The sequence below is a fragment of the Tiliqua scincoides genome, chromosome 12 (assembly GCF_035046505.1).
Source record: "Tiliqua scincoides isolate rTilSci1 chromosome 12, rTilSci1.hap2, whole genome shotgun sequence".
Classification (NCBI taxonomy): Eukaryota; Metazoa; Chordata; class Lepidosauria; order Squamata; family Scincidae; genus Tiliqua; species Tiliqua scincoides.
In genome coordinates this window covers 463,241-478,998 of record NC_089832.1, presented here as the reverse complement: position 1 = coordinate 478,998, position 15,758 = coordinate 463,241, and the positions used below count along the sequence as shown (strand labels likewise).

At 59.3% G+C, this 15,758-nt stretch overlaps 1 protein-coding gene across 1 annotated transcript; it reads right to left on the bottom strand.

The window, feature by feature from the left end:
- Positions 1-259: 259 nt before the first annotated feature.
- Positions 260-10,207, bottom strand: LOC136663245 (glycine receptor subunit alpha-4). Its single transcript, XM_066640236.1, has 8 exons — positions 10,129-10,207; positions 9,590-9,657; positions 8,830-9,053; positions 8,649-8,731; positions 7,560-7,700; positions 6,938-7,152; positions 4,152-4,301; positions 260-556 (listed from the first exon to the last, which is right to left on the bottom strand). Exons 1-8 carry the CDS (start codon positions 10,205-10,207, stop codon positions 260-262), a joined length of 1,257 nt encoding a protein of 418 aa, XP_066496333.1.
- Between the last annotated feature and the right edge of the window lie 5,551 nt (positions 10,208-15,758).

Genomic DNA, 15,758 nt, shown 5'->3' with positions numbered 1-15,758 from the left:
TCACAACATGTCCTCCTGGGATGGGAACGGAAGCATCTGGAGAGACACAGCCGTGCCCCTGGCCATGCTGGGGTGAAGGTGGGCAGAGCAAGCCCACATTTTGCGTGCCCCAAACGCCATGCACGGCTTGCCAGGTTTCACAGGGGCAGCCAGTCATCGCTCTTCCTCCAAGAGCCGGCCTTGAGAAGGACCCCCCCCCCCCAAGATCTCAGAGTCTGAAGAGTGCCTGTGAGGCCACCACGGTCCTTCTGCTGCCCTCTCAGGGCACTGCCTGGTGGATGTCCTCTGAGCGCAGCACTTTGTAGACCACCCAGTAGAAGATGTTGAACACCAGGAAGGTGAAGGGGAAGACGGCCCGGGAGATGGTGTCGATCCGCTTGGCCCTGTCCAGGTAGCGCCTCCGCACCATCTCGCTCTCTCTCAGGAGCGCAGCGGGAGGTGGGGGGCTGTAGAGGTGGGGGCTCTCCATGGCTCCTCCGTCCTTCATGTGCTGCAGGCAGTGGCCAAGGCCGTAGCCCCGGAAGTAGAAGCGGCTCTCGCGGACAACCTCCTCCTCCTAGGGAGAAAGGAGGAAAGGGGGCTGAGCACAGCTGGTCCAGCACGTGATTTGGGCACATGGTAGCCGGGACCTGTGTCTCTGCTGCACTCAGGGCAAGTATGGGGGCTAGAGGCAATCTTCTCCCCACACCTGCCCTTGAAGGCCACGGGGTGGGGGGCAGGATCCGGCTCATGTTGGCAGGAGTGGTGCTGGGGCCTGTTGCCACCCTTCCTGCCATTGCAGTACCAAGGCATGGGGGCGAGGAGGAGGAACTGTGCACCTGTCTCACATGGGGGCAGAGTGCGCTGCCCGCTGCCCTGTAGTGGCCAAATGGTTGGCAACCTTCAGTCTCGAAAGACTATGGCATAAGCCTACAGCACCCAGTATTCCCAGGCGGTCTCCCATCCCAGTACTAAACAGGCCTGACCCTGCTTAGCTTCCGAGATCATGGTATAAGCCTACAGCACCCAGTATTCCCAGGCGGTCTCCCATCCAAGTACTAACCAGGCCTGACCCTGCTTAGCTTCCGAGATCAGACGAGATTGGGCATGTGCAGAGTAACAGAAGTGCATCACGTTTCTTGGTGTGTTCCTGCAGCGTGGAGGTTTGTGGATGTTTTCAAGCTTTGTTCCTCCAGCCAGGCTACGCCTTGAAGACTCAGGCGGAGCGGGGCCAGGCCTTTCACTCTTCCATTGTGCCCAGGAAAGAGCTCCCCCACATGCCCATGTCCACGACTGCTGAAGAGAGGCCCCTTCTCACTGTCTGTCTCTGACCACTCAGGCTTGGTGCAGTCCAAGAAGACCTGCTTCTCCCTCCTTCCCTCCCTCCCTGCAAGAGCGGTAGGCTAAAGTTGTTGTGAGCTGCCCCCTGCCCACCTTGGTGCCTGATCGGGGAGAGATGGTGCACCAGAGGGGAGGATGTGAGGAGGGGAGGGAGCAGGAGGGAACAGACTGCTCCAGGGGATGGGGGGCGGGGAAGAAACAGTGGGGTTGCTTTTTACCCTGGAGTCGGTGCTGCCGAATTGAGAGAGGGTCTCGGACGTGGACTTGCTGCTGCTGGTGAGGCTGTCTAGCTGCTGCAGGGACTCCAGGCTGGGCGTCTGGCTGCTCAAACCCTTTTGATCCAGCAGTGAGTGTAGATCAAACAGAAACAGGACAGCAGGTGACCCAGGGCTCTGCTTGCACACAGAGCTGCCAGGCTGGCTCCCACGGCAGGGAAGTCACCCTGGGCAGACAGAGGCCTGCGCAGAGGCTGGGGGCAGGGCACTCCCCAGGCTCCCTAGGCGGCAGAGCAGGAGAGCTACGGAAGGGGGGCGGGCAGGACAACTACTTAACACATGCAGCTCTTTCCTCAAGGAGTGTGTGTGTGTGTGTGAGAGAGAGAGAATCGGGTTTTGGCAGCAAAGGTAGCCCCGACACTGCAGAGGGAGGGAGGACTAGGAAGGCTGAGGGGCAAGCTACAGGGGATGTGGGGATGCCACAAGCCACAAGTACAGAATGCATGGGGCTGACTGAGAAGCAGGGAAGGCCCGCCAAGTGTCTGCCCAAAGGTCCCTGACAGCATGGCCCTCCAGAGTCATGGTGGTGGCTTGTGGGGTGGGCTGAGCACTAAACCCACTGGCCTTCCTCGCACTCCCACAAGCAGAATGCGGGAGGCTAAACGAGCCGCCCTGCCTGTGCAGCTTGGCCCAAGGTCTCCCCGTTGCAGAGTCCACCACTTTTGCGGGGCAGAATTTGCTTTGCAGCAGCTGTTAGGGAGGTGTTTCCAGCAGAAGGGCAGCAGGGTGGGGGGAAGGACAAAGGGTCCTGTGGGGGACAAAGGGGTCCCACAAACATGAAGAGGAGGGGGGGACAAGGATGCTCCCCGGTGCTCTGCAGGGTCCTGGCTGGGGTTGACGTCCCATCCCACTGTGCCCCCCCAGCTCTTGCCATGGTCACTCAGGGTCCAACTCTAGCCAGTCTTCCAGTGCCAGCACAGCGGTGCCAATGGGGCACGCACTGCTTCCTGCGGTGGGGAGGAAATCACAGTGGCCTCCTCACGCTCTGGGAACATCTGTTCCCTTGCCCTGGGGCTGCACTGCAGTTGCACCAGTGCTGGGTCGTTGGGTAGCTTTGGGCCCTCTGTGAGGTCTTGGCCTGGTGAGGCCTCTCAGCACGTGCGCAGGGTCACTCCTCACGAGGAGCCATTTGCCTGTTCTGGGGCTGGCTCAGCGTTATTCCTCTGCCTCAGGGCAGCCTCACTCCCCACTTCTCAAGAAGAGGCAGTGACCCAAATCCTGGAATAGGTTCAAATGCTGGAGGAGTGCTCTGTGTAGAATGAGGGAGCTTCTCCTCTCTGGGTGCCCGGAGGGGGAAGCTGCCTGTCGCGAGAGTGTGTCCTTTTCCCCCATTGGTAAACTGGGATGGGACCCGTAGCTCTGCTCAGCCCTCCTCAGTGTCCCTGATGGGGTGGCACACAGCAGCGTCCTAGTCTGGGCTGGGGGAAGGAAGGCTTTGGTGCTCTGGGCCATTTCATGGGACCTGCAGTGGCGAATTTCTTCACTAGAGGGCAGCCTGACAATCCCAATGACTTGCAGGGGGTGTGGCAAGGAGCTCACAGCAAACAGAGCACCTGACAGCGCCCCCTCCCCAGTAGGCTCCTCTTATGTGCTAGGACTCCCTGATCAGACACTCCTATCTGGCTGCAAGATGGCCACACCTCATATCTAGCCCCGAATCTAGCAGTGGGCAGAGACAGGCCAAGGAGCTCTTCCACTGTGCTAGTTCTGGGCCTTTCCTGGATCAGGGCAGCACCCCCTGAATAAAGGGGTGGCACATGAGGGCTTTGGGCTCTGCCCAGCCTCTGGGGAAAGTAGGCAAGGAAGCCTCCTCCTCCCTGGGCCCTTTCAGGCGCCTTCGCTCTCCCACCCTGGAGGGTTCTGCATGATGCGGCCCTCTCCTCCTAGGGTTACTCCTGGGCAACGGAACTGCCTGGCTGGGCTTGGGAATCCTGGGGCAGGACAATCGTGTTGTGGACCAGGAAAGAAACACTGACAACCCCCCTTTGCCTTGCAGCGTTCTTGTGCAGGCTGATGACGCCCGTGAAGGCCTCCATATGTTTGGAGGGCACAGCTCATGAACGTGGGCTCTTAGGATTGAGATTTGGGGCAGGGGCGCAGGAAATGGCAGGCAGGGGAGCAGAACAGCCCAAATTTCTCTCTTGCGTCTCAGGCGGAGGAGTGAGGCCGAGCTCCAAGGCACACAAGGATCACAGCTCTCCCTGCCCTGGAACGGCTGCGGAGTACTGAGAAGGGAGGCCAGCTCAGTGGCAACTGAAAAGTGGCTCTGCAAGTTGGGCCAGCTGTGGAGCCAAAGGAAGGGAGTCACTGCGCCCCTTCCTCTCCAGCCAGGGCCAGTCCGCCCTGCAGAAACGGCACTGCCGGACCGGCAGCCCGTCTTGCCCACTTGGTCTCCGCAGTCTGCAGCGACTCTTGACCAGGCCCTCCTCTCACAGAGCTGCTGCCGCCATCGCCAGAGGCAGACCTGCTGAGCACATGGGGCAGCTGCAGCTTGGGCTGCGCTCCACCTGCTCTCCCACCAGAGGCAGTCCCACGGCACTTGCTGCCCACACTCACCATCCGTTGCCGCCGCTGCCTGCGGCGCAGGCGCACGAACTCCTTGTGCTGGCGGGAGACAAAGTTGACTGCAGCATACTCCAGCAGGGCGGCAAAGACGAAGAGCAGGCAGACCGCCATCCAGATGTCAATGGCCTTGACGTAGGAGACCTGCAGTGGACCGGGCACAGTCAGAGGCCACGGCAGCTCCTCCTTCCTGTCTGCCCCTCCTAGCACCCTGCCATAGTCCCCCTGCCTTGTGCCAGCTGCGCTGAGGTGGTCCTTGCCTGAATTCCAGCCCAGCCCGTTTCCCGCCAACCCCCTCCCTGCATGATCCACCAAGCGCCGGGGCTGTCCGGCGTGCTGTGCTGGCATCGTGGACAGAGGAGCGTGTGATTAGGACTCCCCTCCCTGTGTTTGTGTTTTCTTGCACACAGAGTGGGTGAGTGCACACTTGTGCACAGTCTGTTCTGTGGGACTCTGTCTGTGCCCTGCAAGGGAGGATAAAGTGCTCCCCTCAGAGACAGCAGCCGCCCGGCAGTGAAGAACGGGCGGAGTTCTGCAAGGGGGTGCTTTGGGAGCAGGGCGGGGCTGCTCCTGCCTGCAGGTGGCCTTGTGTGCAGCCACACAAGGGGGTGCTGACCACCGTCCTTATGCTGACCCCCCCATCTGAGTGATGCTCACATCCCATAAGGCGGTAGTGCCTGGCAGTCATGGAGGTGATGGGAGGAGGCACGACCAGAGCTTACCTGCCTGGTGGGAGAGACGGCCTTGCCACACTGGGCTGCTCCTCCGCCAGCCCACAAGCACCACCTGCAGGAGGCACTTCCTCCCAAGCAGCAGCGTTTCTCTGTGGCAACTACAAATAGGACCTGGGAGCAGGTGGGCTGCAGTGGCTCCCAAGGACGGGCCTCTGCGCAGGCGAGGAGGGCCTTCCCTGGCTGACACGGTGAGCCTCTCTGTGCATTCAGCACCTGGGGAGCCGGATGGGACAGCGGCAGCCCTGCAAGTGGCCTGCCCATCCCTCTGGGAAAGACACAGGCAGCCACGGGCAGGATTCCCACAGGGGCTGTGGCACGAGGGAAGGGGGCTTAACTCCCCCCCCAGAAACTGCTTCCGAATAAAGCATACATGGTCTGTGCTTGCTACCCTCTGGGACAAATAGCACTTTGGGGTGGGAGGGGATTTCAGTGGAGAAACTGACAGGGGGAGGGGCCAGAAGCCCCCCAAATCAGACCTGAGGCACCTCTCCCTTTTCCAGGCCTGTATTCTTCGTTTCTCTCTTGCATTCCTTGAGAATGTGGAGCTTTGAACCAGAGTGAACTAGAACTGGGTTCTCTGACGTCACTTTGCAGGCGTGAGTCGATTTGTATGGGTTTGATTGATTTCAATTAACTGTACACTGAAGAGCTTCTTAACATTAAATCATACTTGACTGGAGGTTGTGAGGCCACCATTCAAGATGTACATGCACATTGCCAGGTGCAAATGCGTCATGGCATGCGCCAGAACGTCAGGGTGGCACGTCACCATTTCCTGCCCGGTTAGAGTCTAGTGAGAAGCACCAGCTGAATAAAGGCCCAGCAAATGACCATTGAGGTCTGCGTCACTTCTGGCCAACAGCACCACAGGTCCAAGCATGTCAGAGCCTGGTCCAGTCCACGTGGGCTGCCCTGGAAATTCTACTCCTGCTTTGGGGTTCGCAATTTATTGTCCTGCTCCTTTTTGTTTGATGTGTGGGGTTATTTTTTTGTCCAGAAACTTCAGGCTCTGTGAAACTTCAAGAAAGGTAGAGCATCATTTTTAAAAAAAATTTAGCAGCACATCTTAAGAATTTCCCCCATGACATTTGGTCATTCCTGAGAGATCCCTGCAGGGGGTCAGAACTGTCTGACAATCCCAGCAGCCTTCTGAAAAGTCAGGAACTGCAGGAAAGTAGTGACAGGCCTGACAACAGGGGTGCAGGTGTGTTGTCTGAATGGTCCATGTGTTTCAGGGAAGGGGAAAGGGGGCTGCTCACTGCCAATGTTGGATAAACTGTTAGCAGGCCATCAACCTGATCATTTCAAACTCTTCATATTTCACATGAAATGTGGCGTTCCTAGTTCCAGAAGATTCTCTCCAGCTCTGCCCAGGCTCTGAATCCCAAAGTACACAAACTGAGACGTGATGAGAGCTGAAGGCCATCTGGGGACCCTCTGGCTGCCTTCTCACCTTTCTACTCCTGCAGCAATTGCCGTCACAGCGAATGAACCAAGAGGCCCCATCAAACACACTTTGAAAACGAACAACCGAACTTCTTGGTGTTCTTGGAGGACTGGGCGGAGAAGAGAAATTGAACGCCCTGGTCCAAAGAACCCAGTGCCTCTGGGGACCTAGAGCAACCTTGGGGAGGGCAGCAGATGTTGCACACCCCAGCCCTGCGCGGGAGGCCATTTGCTGTTTGACTGCCATAAATCACTGTTGCTGGAGGCCTCTTGATGAGACTAGCATCAGGACTCCTGCCCCTCTTGTGGGCTCTTGCTGACCCCTGCCTGAGGGCACAGGAAGGTGCCTGCACACCACGGTCTAAAGAGGAGGACATACCCAAAGGGAGAAAACAAGCAGAAAGGGCCAGCAAGAGACCTGAAGCTGGGGGGCACCTGTGCAGGATGACCTCTTGCCCCGCCAACCTGAATGCTGGGAGTGTGAGAAACCTCACATGCTCTGCTTACAGGAGGCAGCCACGGGAGTTGAGCTGCCTCCTCCTGCTTCCTGGGCAAGCCAGAACAGCCCCCCCTGCCCTCCCCTGACCCACTGACACTGACCTTTGGCAGGGACGCCCGTGAGCCAGCGCTCTGGGTGGTCATGGTCAGCACCGTGGTGATGCCAAGCCCCACCCGGGCCGGGGCAGCATCCATGTTGATCCAAAAGGAGACCCAGGACAGGATGACAATCAGCAGGCTTGGAATGTACATCTGGATCAGGTAGTACCCCATCTGCCTTTCCAGGTGGAACTTCACCTCGATGCAGGTGAACTTCCCTGGTGGGGAGAAGAGCAGGAGGGCAAATGAAGCACAAGAGCAGCTGTTGCCAAAGCCGGCCTGCTTCTGTGGCAAAGCAAAAGCATGTGGAGCCGAAAGAACGGCTTCCCTGCCTGCCTCCACCCTCTGTTGCCTCCCCTGGGTCGGTTTCTAGACTGTGAGCCTCTTGGAGGAGGGCCCGTCTGCTCCACTCTGCTGAAGGCGCCAGGCGTGCTGTGGCACTCAACTGATCAGAGGGTGCAGCCCCTCCCTCCTCTGCTGCTGCTCTCCCTGCCCCCAGACCTCAAGCAAAAACTGCCACAGAGAGCCTCAGAGCAGATGCTGGTCATGGGGTGCCCCAGTGAGTGTGCAGCGGCCTCTGCTGGGTCAATGGAGGGCCCAGACCCCTCCCACAGAGGCTGGTTACCGGTGTTGTAGGACTTTGTGCAGTAGCCCAGATCCTTCTCATCCCGTAGAATGAACTGAGGGAGTGTCAATCCATCTGCCACTTGAACAGCGTCCTGCCCTTTCATCCACTCAAAGACCAGGTCATTCATGGTGTAGCCGACTGCAAGGAAGGAAGGGGAGGGCTCTCAGCCAGGCACCCCTCCTCCTCCTCCTCTACTGAGCATGGTCTTCCCCCTGGCTCCTTCCTGCAGCCCCATCCCTAGCTGGGTCTCTTCCACCCCACCTTCTTCTTGCTGCTGAAGATGCTGCCTTTGAAAAGGGATGGGGAGCCCTGATGCCTATCTCCTCACCATCAACATCTTCAACTCGCTCTCCCCCCTTCCATCCCATCACCTTCCTATAATCCACCAGGCCACCTTGCATCCCTCCAGCCCTGCCTTGCTCACAATCCCACAGCCACCCACCTCCCTGCCTTGCCTGGCAAGTGCAGAATGTGAGCTCTTGTGTGCACCGTCAGGAACAGAAGAACAGCTTTGCTGGCCAGACCAGTGTTCCAGCCAGCCCAGCAACCTGCTCCTCACAGTGGCCTCCAGGAGGCCCAACAGCAGGGCAGAAAGTTGGCAGCACTCTCCGAAGCCATGCCCCCAGCACCTGGTGCTCTGAGGTAGACTGCCTCTGTATGTGGAGGCTCCAGTCTTCCATCACAGTTAAGAGTCCCAGAAGAGCTTTGCTGAACCAGATCCTAGGAGTCCCAACTGGGCGCCAGTGAAACCTGCTGGCAAGAGCCCTCCTCCCACTCTTGACCTCCAAGCCGTTGGTGTTTGGGACTCTGAGATCCTTCATGGGATGGTGATTCAATCTCTGAACTTGGACTGGGTGACCTCTAGCTATGGGACTCTCTGGGTGACCTTTGGGCCATTCACCCTCGCGCTTGGGAGTCTAACCTACTTCGCAAGGTTTTTGGTTGAACAAAAGAAGGCTGCAGAGAAAGATGCACACTACCCTGCATTCACTGGAGGAAGAGCAGGGTGTGCGCTCAAGAAATAAATCAAAGAAGAGTCCTCCCCCCCCAGCGCTCTGTGCCTGAATGTTCCTCTGCGGGACTCACAGCTCTCCAGCTGCATGGTGCAGGTCTGGATGTCCATGGGGAAGTTCTTCAGGTCCATGGGGCAGGAGAGGATGAGGGTCAGCCTGGGGAAAGAGAGAGGGGAGGTGCAGGATGGCAGAGGGCCTGGGCGAACCCCTGCCCCATTCCTGAGGGGTCAGAGCAGGGACGCGCCTTGCCCCACCTGATGCTGTAGAGCACATTCCCGTTCTTGAAGATGCGCAGGAGCTTGTTGTCTGTGGTGACCTCGTGGAAGTTGGCCCCCTTCTCGTTGGCAAAGAACAGATCTGGCTTCCAGATGGAGTCCAGCATGGACGGGTCCAGGTCCAGGGAGTCATCGGGGTACTCCCGGTAGGCCAGGCGGGGGTCGTTCCACTGCTGCCGGAGGAAGACGTTGACGCGGTAGTCCTGGGGGCAGAGAGGCGCAGGCGCAGCTGTGACCAAGAGCGAGCACCGCAGGCACATGGACAGCGCAGCTGGCTCAGGGCCTCCCTCCTGTGGCCTGGCCTGGAAGCCACATTGCCTTGCCCCGCAGGGGGGAGTGTGGGGCCCATGGAAGAGGTCTATTGAGACTACCTGGTGAGGCTCTGACCCCCCCAGCTCTGGCTGCAAGGCTGGCAGGGGCAGGATTTTCTTGCAAGGCTCCCCAGTCAGGCCTTCGGGTGCCCAATCACAGGGCAGCTTCCAGTGCCCAACACAGCAGGGTAAGGACAGGCTGCTGGGGACTGAGGGGCGGTCTGGCAAGGAGCTCCCCAGGGTGCACCACTGAGCTGCCAGTTCAAGACCAGGAGCCTGCCTCTCCCCCTGGCCTCTTGCCTTCCCCCTTCTTTGAAGGCCCCAGCTTCACACCACACCACATCACTCTCCAGAGAGCCAGTCTGCAAGTCCACGGGCAGCCGGAGGGGCAGGAAAGGCGAGAAAGGGGCAGGCGACCTGAACCTCACCATGGTGGTCTCTGTGACAGAGCCAAAGCTGTTGATGAAGATGTTGCATGTCACGTTGACGGGTGGGCCTGGAAGCCAACAAGAAGCCAGTGAGAGGCTGGAGCAGCACCGGGGAAGGGAGGGTGGGGCTCGTGCTGCGGCAGGGCCTGGTGGGGCCGGGCAGACCAGCACAGTCTCCTCCACACTCCAGTGGCTCAGCCAGAGAGGCCTTCCCCAGCACTTCTCTGCTGGAGGGGGTGCCTGCGGAGCCAGGCCAAGGAGAGGCTGTGTCCTGGGGACTGGAGCCCTGCAGCGTCTTTGGCAGCGCCCAGACTCCTCGCTGGCTATTCTGTCTGCCTGCAAGGGAGGCTCTGCTGGCCCAGGCCCCCTCTGTCCTCCAGCTCCTGCCTTCTTCCACGCTGGAGATGGAAGGAACTGGGCCCCTCCCCAGTGGCCCCCTCATATGCTGCCACGCAAGTGACCAAGGCTCTGGGAGGAATCCAGCAGAGGGAGGTGCTGTGAGAGGACACAGAGGCTCTTCAGCAGCCCTGGCTTGTTACCTTTGAAATTGGGCCTGATGCGTGCATCGTACCCTGACGTCCGGCCCATGAGCTTGTCCAGGAAATCAGAGGGAGACATCAGCTGTGGGACATTCCGTGGGGCAGACCTGGCTTCTCCGGTCCCTGACGTCAGCCTGGAAAGGGGTGGGTGGAGGAGATTTCAGCAAACCTGCTGGCATCCCACCAACACACACAGCGCCTTCGCTACTGGAGTCGATCTTCTGCAGGGAAAGAAAGTAGCCCCACAGCAAGCAGGGAGCTGCCTGTTGGGCCAATCAGTGCTCGCTTCAAGTGTTGGGACATCCTGGGACAAGAAGCAAGACTCTCCTCCCCCACTTCCCCCCCCCTTGCAGAGGGACCCAAGAACCTTGGTGCAGAGGAGGCCCTGACACCCCCTCCTCCTCCTCCTCTCCAGGACATAAAACCATCTGATGGCCCACCACAGGGTGGGCAGCACAGAAAAAACACTCGCAGGGCTCCTGAGGGACAGAAGACTGGGAGGTTCATTCAAGGGAGATTCCCCACCCTGAGAAACCCGGAGTGGCTGCTGTAGGACATTCATCCAGGAAGGAGGAGCTGAGGACAGGCTGCGGGATTCGCCACCCCACCTGGCCTGCCCAGGTGACTCAGCCAGTGGTATCCTTCGCACATGCAGCCTTTCCCCTGACACTGGGTGCCTGCAGCAGCACCTCGCGCATGCTGCGTGTGTGCAGCACACTTTCAAGCGGGGCTGTCAGAAGCCTGAGCATTGCAGGGGTCCTGGAGCATCCTCTCCCCTCTTCACCAAGGGCCCAACATCGTCTGTGCAAGTGATCCCTGCAAGGCTTCAGAGGGAGGGGTGCCCACAGTGTTTCTGGCCCTCTTCTTCCTGCAGACAGGCTGTAATGCTCCCTGCTCTCCTCCTCCTCCTCACTTGTCTGTTTGTCTCTCAGGGGCTTGATATCAGCCCCCTGTGGGCCCCTCGAGCTGGAAGGGCAGCCTGATGGCTCCAGGCAGGCATCATCTCTTGGACTGCAGCAGCAGAGCTGTAGGGCAGGGGGTGCTGGGGTGGACCAAGCAGAAGCACTGCCCTCTGGGGACCCAGCTCCGTGGCACACTTGGTGCTTCAGGGGGGTGGGAAGCAGCTGAAGAAAGCTTCGCTGAGCTTCTGGGAGGGGACCATGGCCAGAGGAGCAGGCCGCAGTCTCCGTTCCTGCTGTGGGCCTGGAGGGGCCTCTGTTCTTGCAATGCAGGAGGAAAGGCTTCCCTGGAGCTCTGCTTGGAATTGGGGCTGTCAGCTCCTTCAGCCTCCCTGCTTCAGCCAAGCAGCCAATCAATAGGCAGATTAGAGAAATCAGAGCTGAAGACACCCCACAGCTGCAGGTGCTCTTTCCCTGGCCCCTGAGCTCTCTTCCTCTGCCAGGCCTCTTCCCCTCCCCAAGAGAGTTTACTCTTGCTCCAGAATTGGGGGGGGGTTGCTACTCTCTTGGCCCCCCCCCCACATCCTGCCAGCAAAAGAACAGCCAGAGAGTCTGTCTGCAGCCTGCCTGCTTTCATTCTGTTGTGCTGAGCCTTACTCTGAGATCCAGTGCAAGGCCCCACATGAAACACAGGGCTCTTCCTAGCAACACTGGGAAGGGGCACACAGGGGACCACCACCTTCCCATGCGGACTTGCCAACTCTGGGGAGTCCCAAAGCCAATCTGCCTCCACCTCTTGTAAAGTGACCCCCATATTTACATGGGTGACTCCATCCCAAGGGCTGCAAAGGATGTGATGCTGCAGTCACTGTGCACCTTCCAGACAAAGACCATGCCAATTATTACCACAACACTTGCAAGTCTTGCAGGTGTCACAAAACCACTTGCGAGACAAAAATCAAGCACTGAATCCTGACCAGGGATGAATGACAAGCTCTGCAAATCCAGAGAGTTCAAAGAAGTCCGCCAGCACAGCAGCTCTTTCGCAAGTGAGGCAAGACAAGCTTTGTAAGAGGCTGGCGGGGTTATATTCAGGTCTGAACTTACAGCGTCCCTCCCTGGCCTTGGGCAGGCACAAAGGAGCCCATCCCTGGTAGACTGTGTTTCACAGCATAAAGATCTGCTAGAACTGAAGGCCAAGCTGGTCCTCAGCCTTGAAGGACAATGACTGTAATGAGGAATGCACATATGCAGTAGCATAGCTAAAGGGGGTGCAAAGCACTAAGTTCTGCATGGTGCCTCGCCAGGCCGTGCAAATTCCCCATACCCTTCAGGGTCATTCCAGGCCCCTAGAGCAAAATGGAGGCATGTGCACCCCATCTAGCTACGCTGCTGCTTGTATGCCTGTTCCTTAAGCAAGTGTTTATAAATAATATCTGAATCAATGCAACAGATGAGATACCTGAGCTAGGAGACCCAAGCCAGGCGCAGGGGCTTCGCTTCCAGGCTGAAAAGAATGGGCAGCAGCAAGAACTGGGCAGCTGCAGTCAAGAAAGGGTCATGGCCCACTCACGTTCACCCTGACAGCTTCACTTCCATAGGTCTGCAACAGCCTTTGCTTTTCTCCCAGAAACCTGCCTCGGTTTCACCTTCCATGGGGCTGTAAGCAGAAAACCAGCTTCCTCCAGGAGACAGGCTGAGTTAACGCAGGTAAGGACTAAGCCCCTGCTGAAGGAGAGGGTGCCAGATTCCCACCAGGATGCTGAGATTTGCCAGCATTCAGGGATGTGGCTCCCACTCACATCTTCAGCCCCCAAAAGGTGTCTCTCCCCCCCCCAGACTGCACAGGAGGGTCTGTGCAAGAGAGAGAGAGAGAGAGAGAGAGAGAGAGAGAGAGAGAGAGAGGCTCACTGTGCTGTGCCGAGGCTGTGAGGTGCCACCAGGACAGCTTCGTGCTGCCTGACTGCACAGCCTGCCTCTGTAGCACAGAGCCCAGTGCCTCTGAGTCCTTCAGGGCATCCTGCCTGGACCCTCTCAGCCAGTCCCTCCCTCTGCCCCAGCCCTGGGATGGATGCCCCTTGCCCCCAGCTCAGGGCGTGGCTCCATCCTTCCTGGCCAAGGCACGGAGTACTGTCCTGGCACTCACAGGATATGGAGCAGGGTGTGGGCTCTGCTTCCCCATCCCAGCCATATCCTACCAAACTTCACCTAACCACTTGGACTGGCCCCAGAATAGCCATGGCAAAGAGAGGGCCTGAGCTGCCCAGAGAGGAGGGGGCTCTGTGGGAGCAGCAGAGGACGGGTGCAAGGAGATTGCTTCCTTCCCTGGAGGCGGGACCCTCAAGGACCTGATTCCTGGACTTGAAGCTTGGAGTCCATCCATGCAGCAAAGGGAGTGGATGCACCAAAGAGGAGGCCTCGCAAGTGGAAGGGGTTCCGGACCCCAGAAACTGCTTCTCTTGAATCTGCCTGCACAGGAGCTGGCAGGGACTAGGAGGCCACCTGAGTTTGCTGTCCCCTCTGGAGGCGGAGGCCGGATCTTTCACTCAACCCCACACGTCAATGAATGTGGCTGATGCATCATATAGTGCAATATTTCTTCCTCCACACTCACAGCTGTACAGACAACACTCAGGTCTGGAGAGTGTGAACACACAAGGCGTCTCCTGACATTGTGCTTTGCTAAAGCCCTCCAGATAGCTCAAACAAGTGAGCCCAGCCACGCTGAGTGAGGGGTGGCAAAAAAGAAACTGTAGCTGGAGTTCCCTTCCAGTTCTTTGCCTGCTGACAGCCAGACCCTGAAGGTACAACAAAGTCCTCCTCCTGGACCCTTTGCCCTACCAGCCCCCCTATCTTGGGAGAAGCCCCAGTCACTATCTGCACAGTACCCCCCACCCACTGCCTCTTGTGAGGCGTCAGAGACACTGCTGTGTGGCTGAGCAGGGGGTTCTGACCTCGAAGTGACCTGGTTGTGGGGAGTAGCCTCAGGGCACAACAGCAGACAGGAAGAGATGTCAGAATGGCAGAGGATGCCAGCACAAGGACAGCCCTGCCAGCTCAGGCCACAGGCCTGCCTGGCTGGCAGCCATCCACGCACAGGAGTTGAAGCAGGCTCTCTTCTCACAGTGTCTCCCCTGAAGCTGGTGTTCAGAGGTCCAGGGCCGTCAAGAGGCCTCTGGCCCCTGCCCTTTTCCAAGCCATCCAGGTGAGTGGCCATTCCCGCAACTTGTGCCACGAGTGCCACAGACTGCTGGTTGATTCTGGCACACGTGGTGGGGTGGAGGTGGACACAGGGCAGCTGCTGCCACTACAGCACACATTGCTGAACCCCTTCTGCTGAACCCTGAGAAGGAACTGCAGGATCCTCCAGTCCGCACCCCGGGCAAGTCAGCCATACCAGCCAGGCTGCAGAGGCCTGGTGCACCACAAAACAAGGCTCCTGCAGAGCACAGAGCCGGAGGTGCGTCACAGCAGAGCCCTGCCATGTACTGCAAGGGAAGGCCTCTGGAGCCCTTTCCCCACAGACCCACTGCTGGGTCTGTGCTGCTCAGCCAGGCTCTGGAGTGGGGGGGGGGACCAGGCTGACTGCTTGTTCTGCCACCAAGCAACACAGCTGACTGAGACCACTTCCTAGTGCTTGCCCCCCAGGCAGGGGGCCCCAGCCCAGGAGATCTGCAGGAGATGGGGGCTGCCTCCAGGCAGGGTCTGTTCTGAAGGCCCATGTTCCTGAAGTGCTCGGGGTGTGGGGCTGGGTGTGCACCTGTGCAGAACACTCAGCGGATCACTGCCCCAAGGTTGGCTGGAGGGCCTGGTGTGCCGCACAAGCCATGCATCAGTGGACCAGGCAGAGCCTCAGCACCTGGCAGGGCAGAGCCCCCCCCCCCCCCGCCTGGTCACCTCCAGGTCTGAGGCTGACTTGCAGCACGAAGGGCATCCAAAGCGCAATGGAATCTCTCCCCCCCCCCCACACACACACACACCATACCCTGAAGTTTTCCCCAGCTGGCCCACCCTGCTCTCTCCCACTGTCACCCTGTGGGGCAGTGGTGCAGCTGATGCATATGCTTCTGCACATAACTCCCACCCCCACACTCACATGTGGGTCTGGCAAGGGTGACTCTGGGGAGTTCCTTCCCACCCTTATTTCTGCCCCAGGAGACGCGCACCCAGCAGCCCACCTCCCCAGACCTCACCATGGCTCTGGACCCACCCCAGGCCTGTCAGCGGCGCCTCATTCTGCCGCCTCCCCCGCCCCCCCGGTGCCTGCTGGGAATGGCGAGCAGCTTCACCTTGCCGAAGGAAGCACCGCGGAGAGGCGGCGGGAGGGGCGAGCGCTGTGCGAGGCGACAATTTGGTGCACACTTTCCTGGGAACAAACCCCGTGGAACACAAAGGGACTTGCTTTTGAGTAGACCTCTGAGGATTCCTAGCCAGCCTCCCGTCTGGGCAGCCACGGGGGAGTTCAGCGCCAGGTGGGAGCGAGCCGCGGCCAGGCAGCCCTGGCACAAGATGCCCACACCTGGGGGGGGCAGATGACGCCCCGGACTGATTTGCCGGAAGCAGCCGCCCGCCCCCCCCCCCCCCGCATGCACCGGCAGCTCGGAGAAAAGCGGTCGCGGCTGAAGTTCTCCCCCCGGAAAGTGCAGGAGGCGAGGGGGGTCCGCTTCCTCCCCACGCCCACCCCCCCGCCCTCCGGACTCCTGGCAGGGCTTGGAGCGGACGGGTCCAGGC

Coding starts and splice junctions, on each gene's coding strand:
- LOC136663245 (XM_066640236.1), bottom strand. CDS start 10,207: ATGTCTCCCTCTGATTTCCTGGACAAGCTCATGGGCCGGACGTCAGGG. Junction 9,054..9,589: donor CTGTCACAGAGACCACCATG/GTGAGGTTCAGG, acceptor CTCTGCCCCCAG/GACTACCGCGTCAACGTCTT. Junction 557..4,151: donor GGCAGCGGCGGCAACGGATG/GTGAGTGTGGGC, acceptor CTTTCTCCCTAG/GAGGAGGAGGTTGTCCGCGA.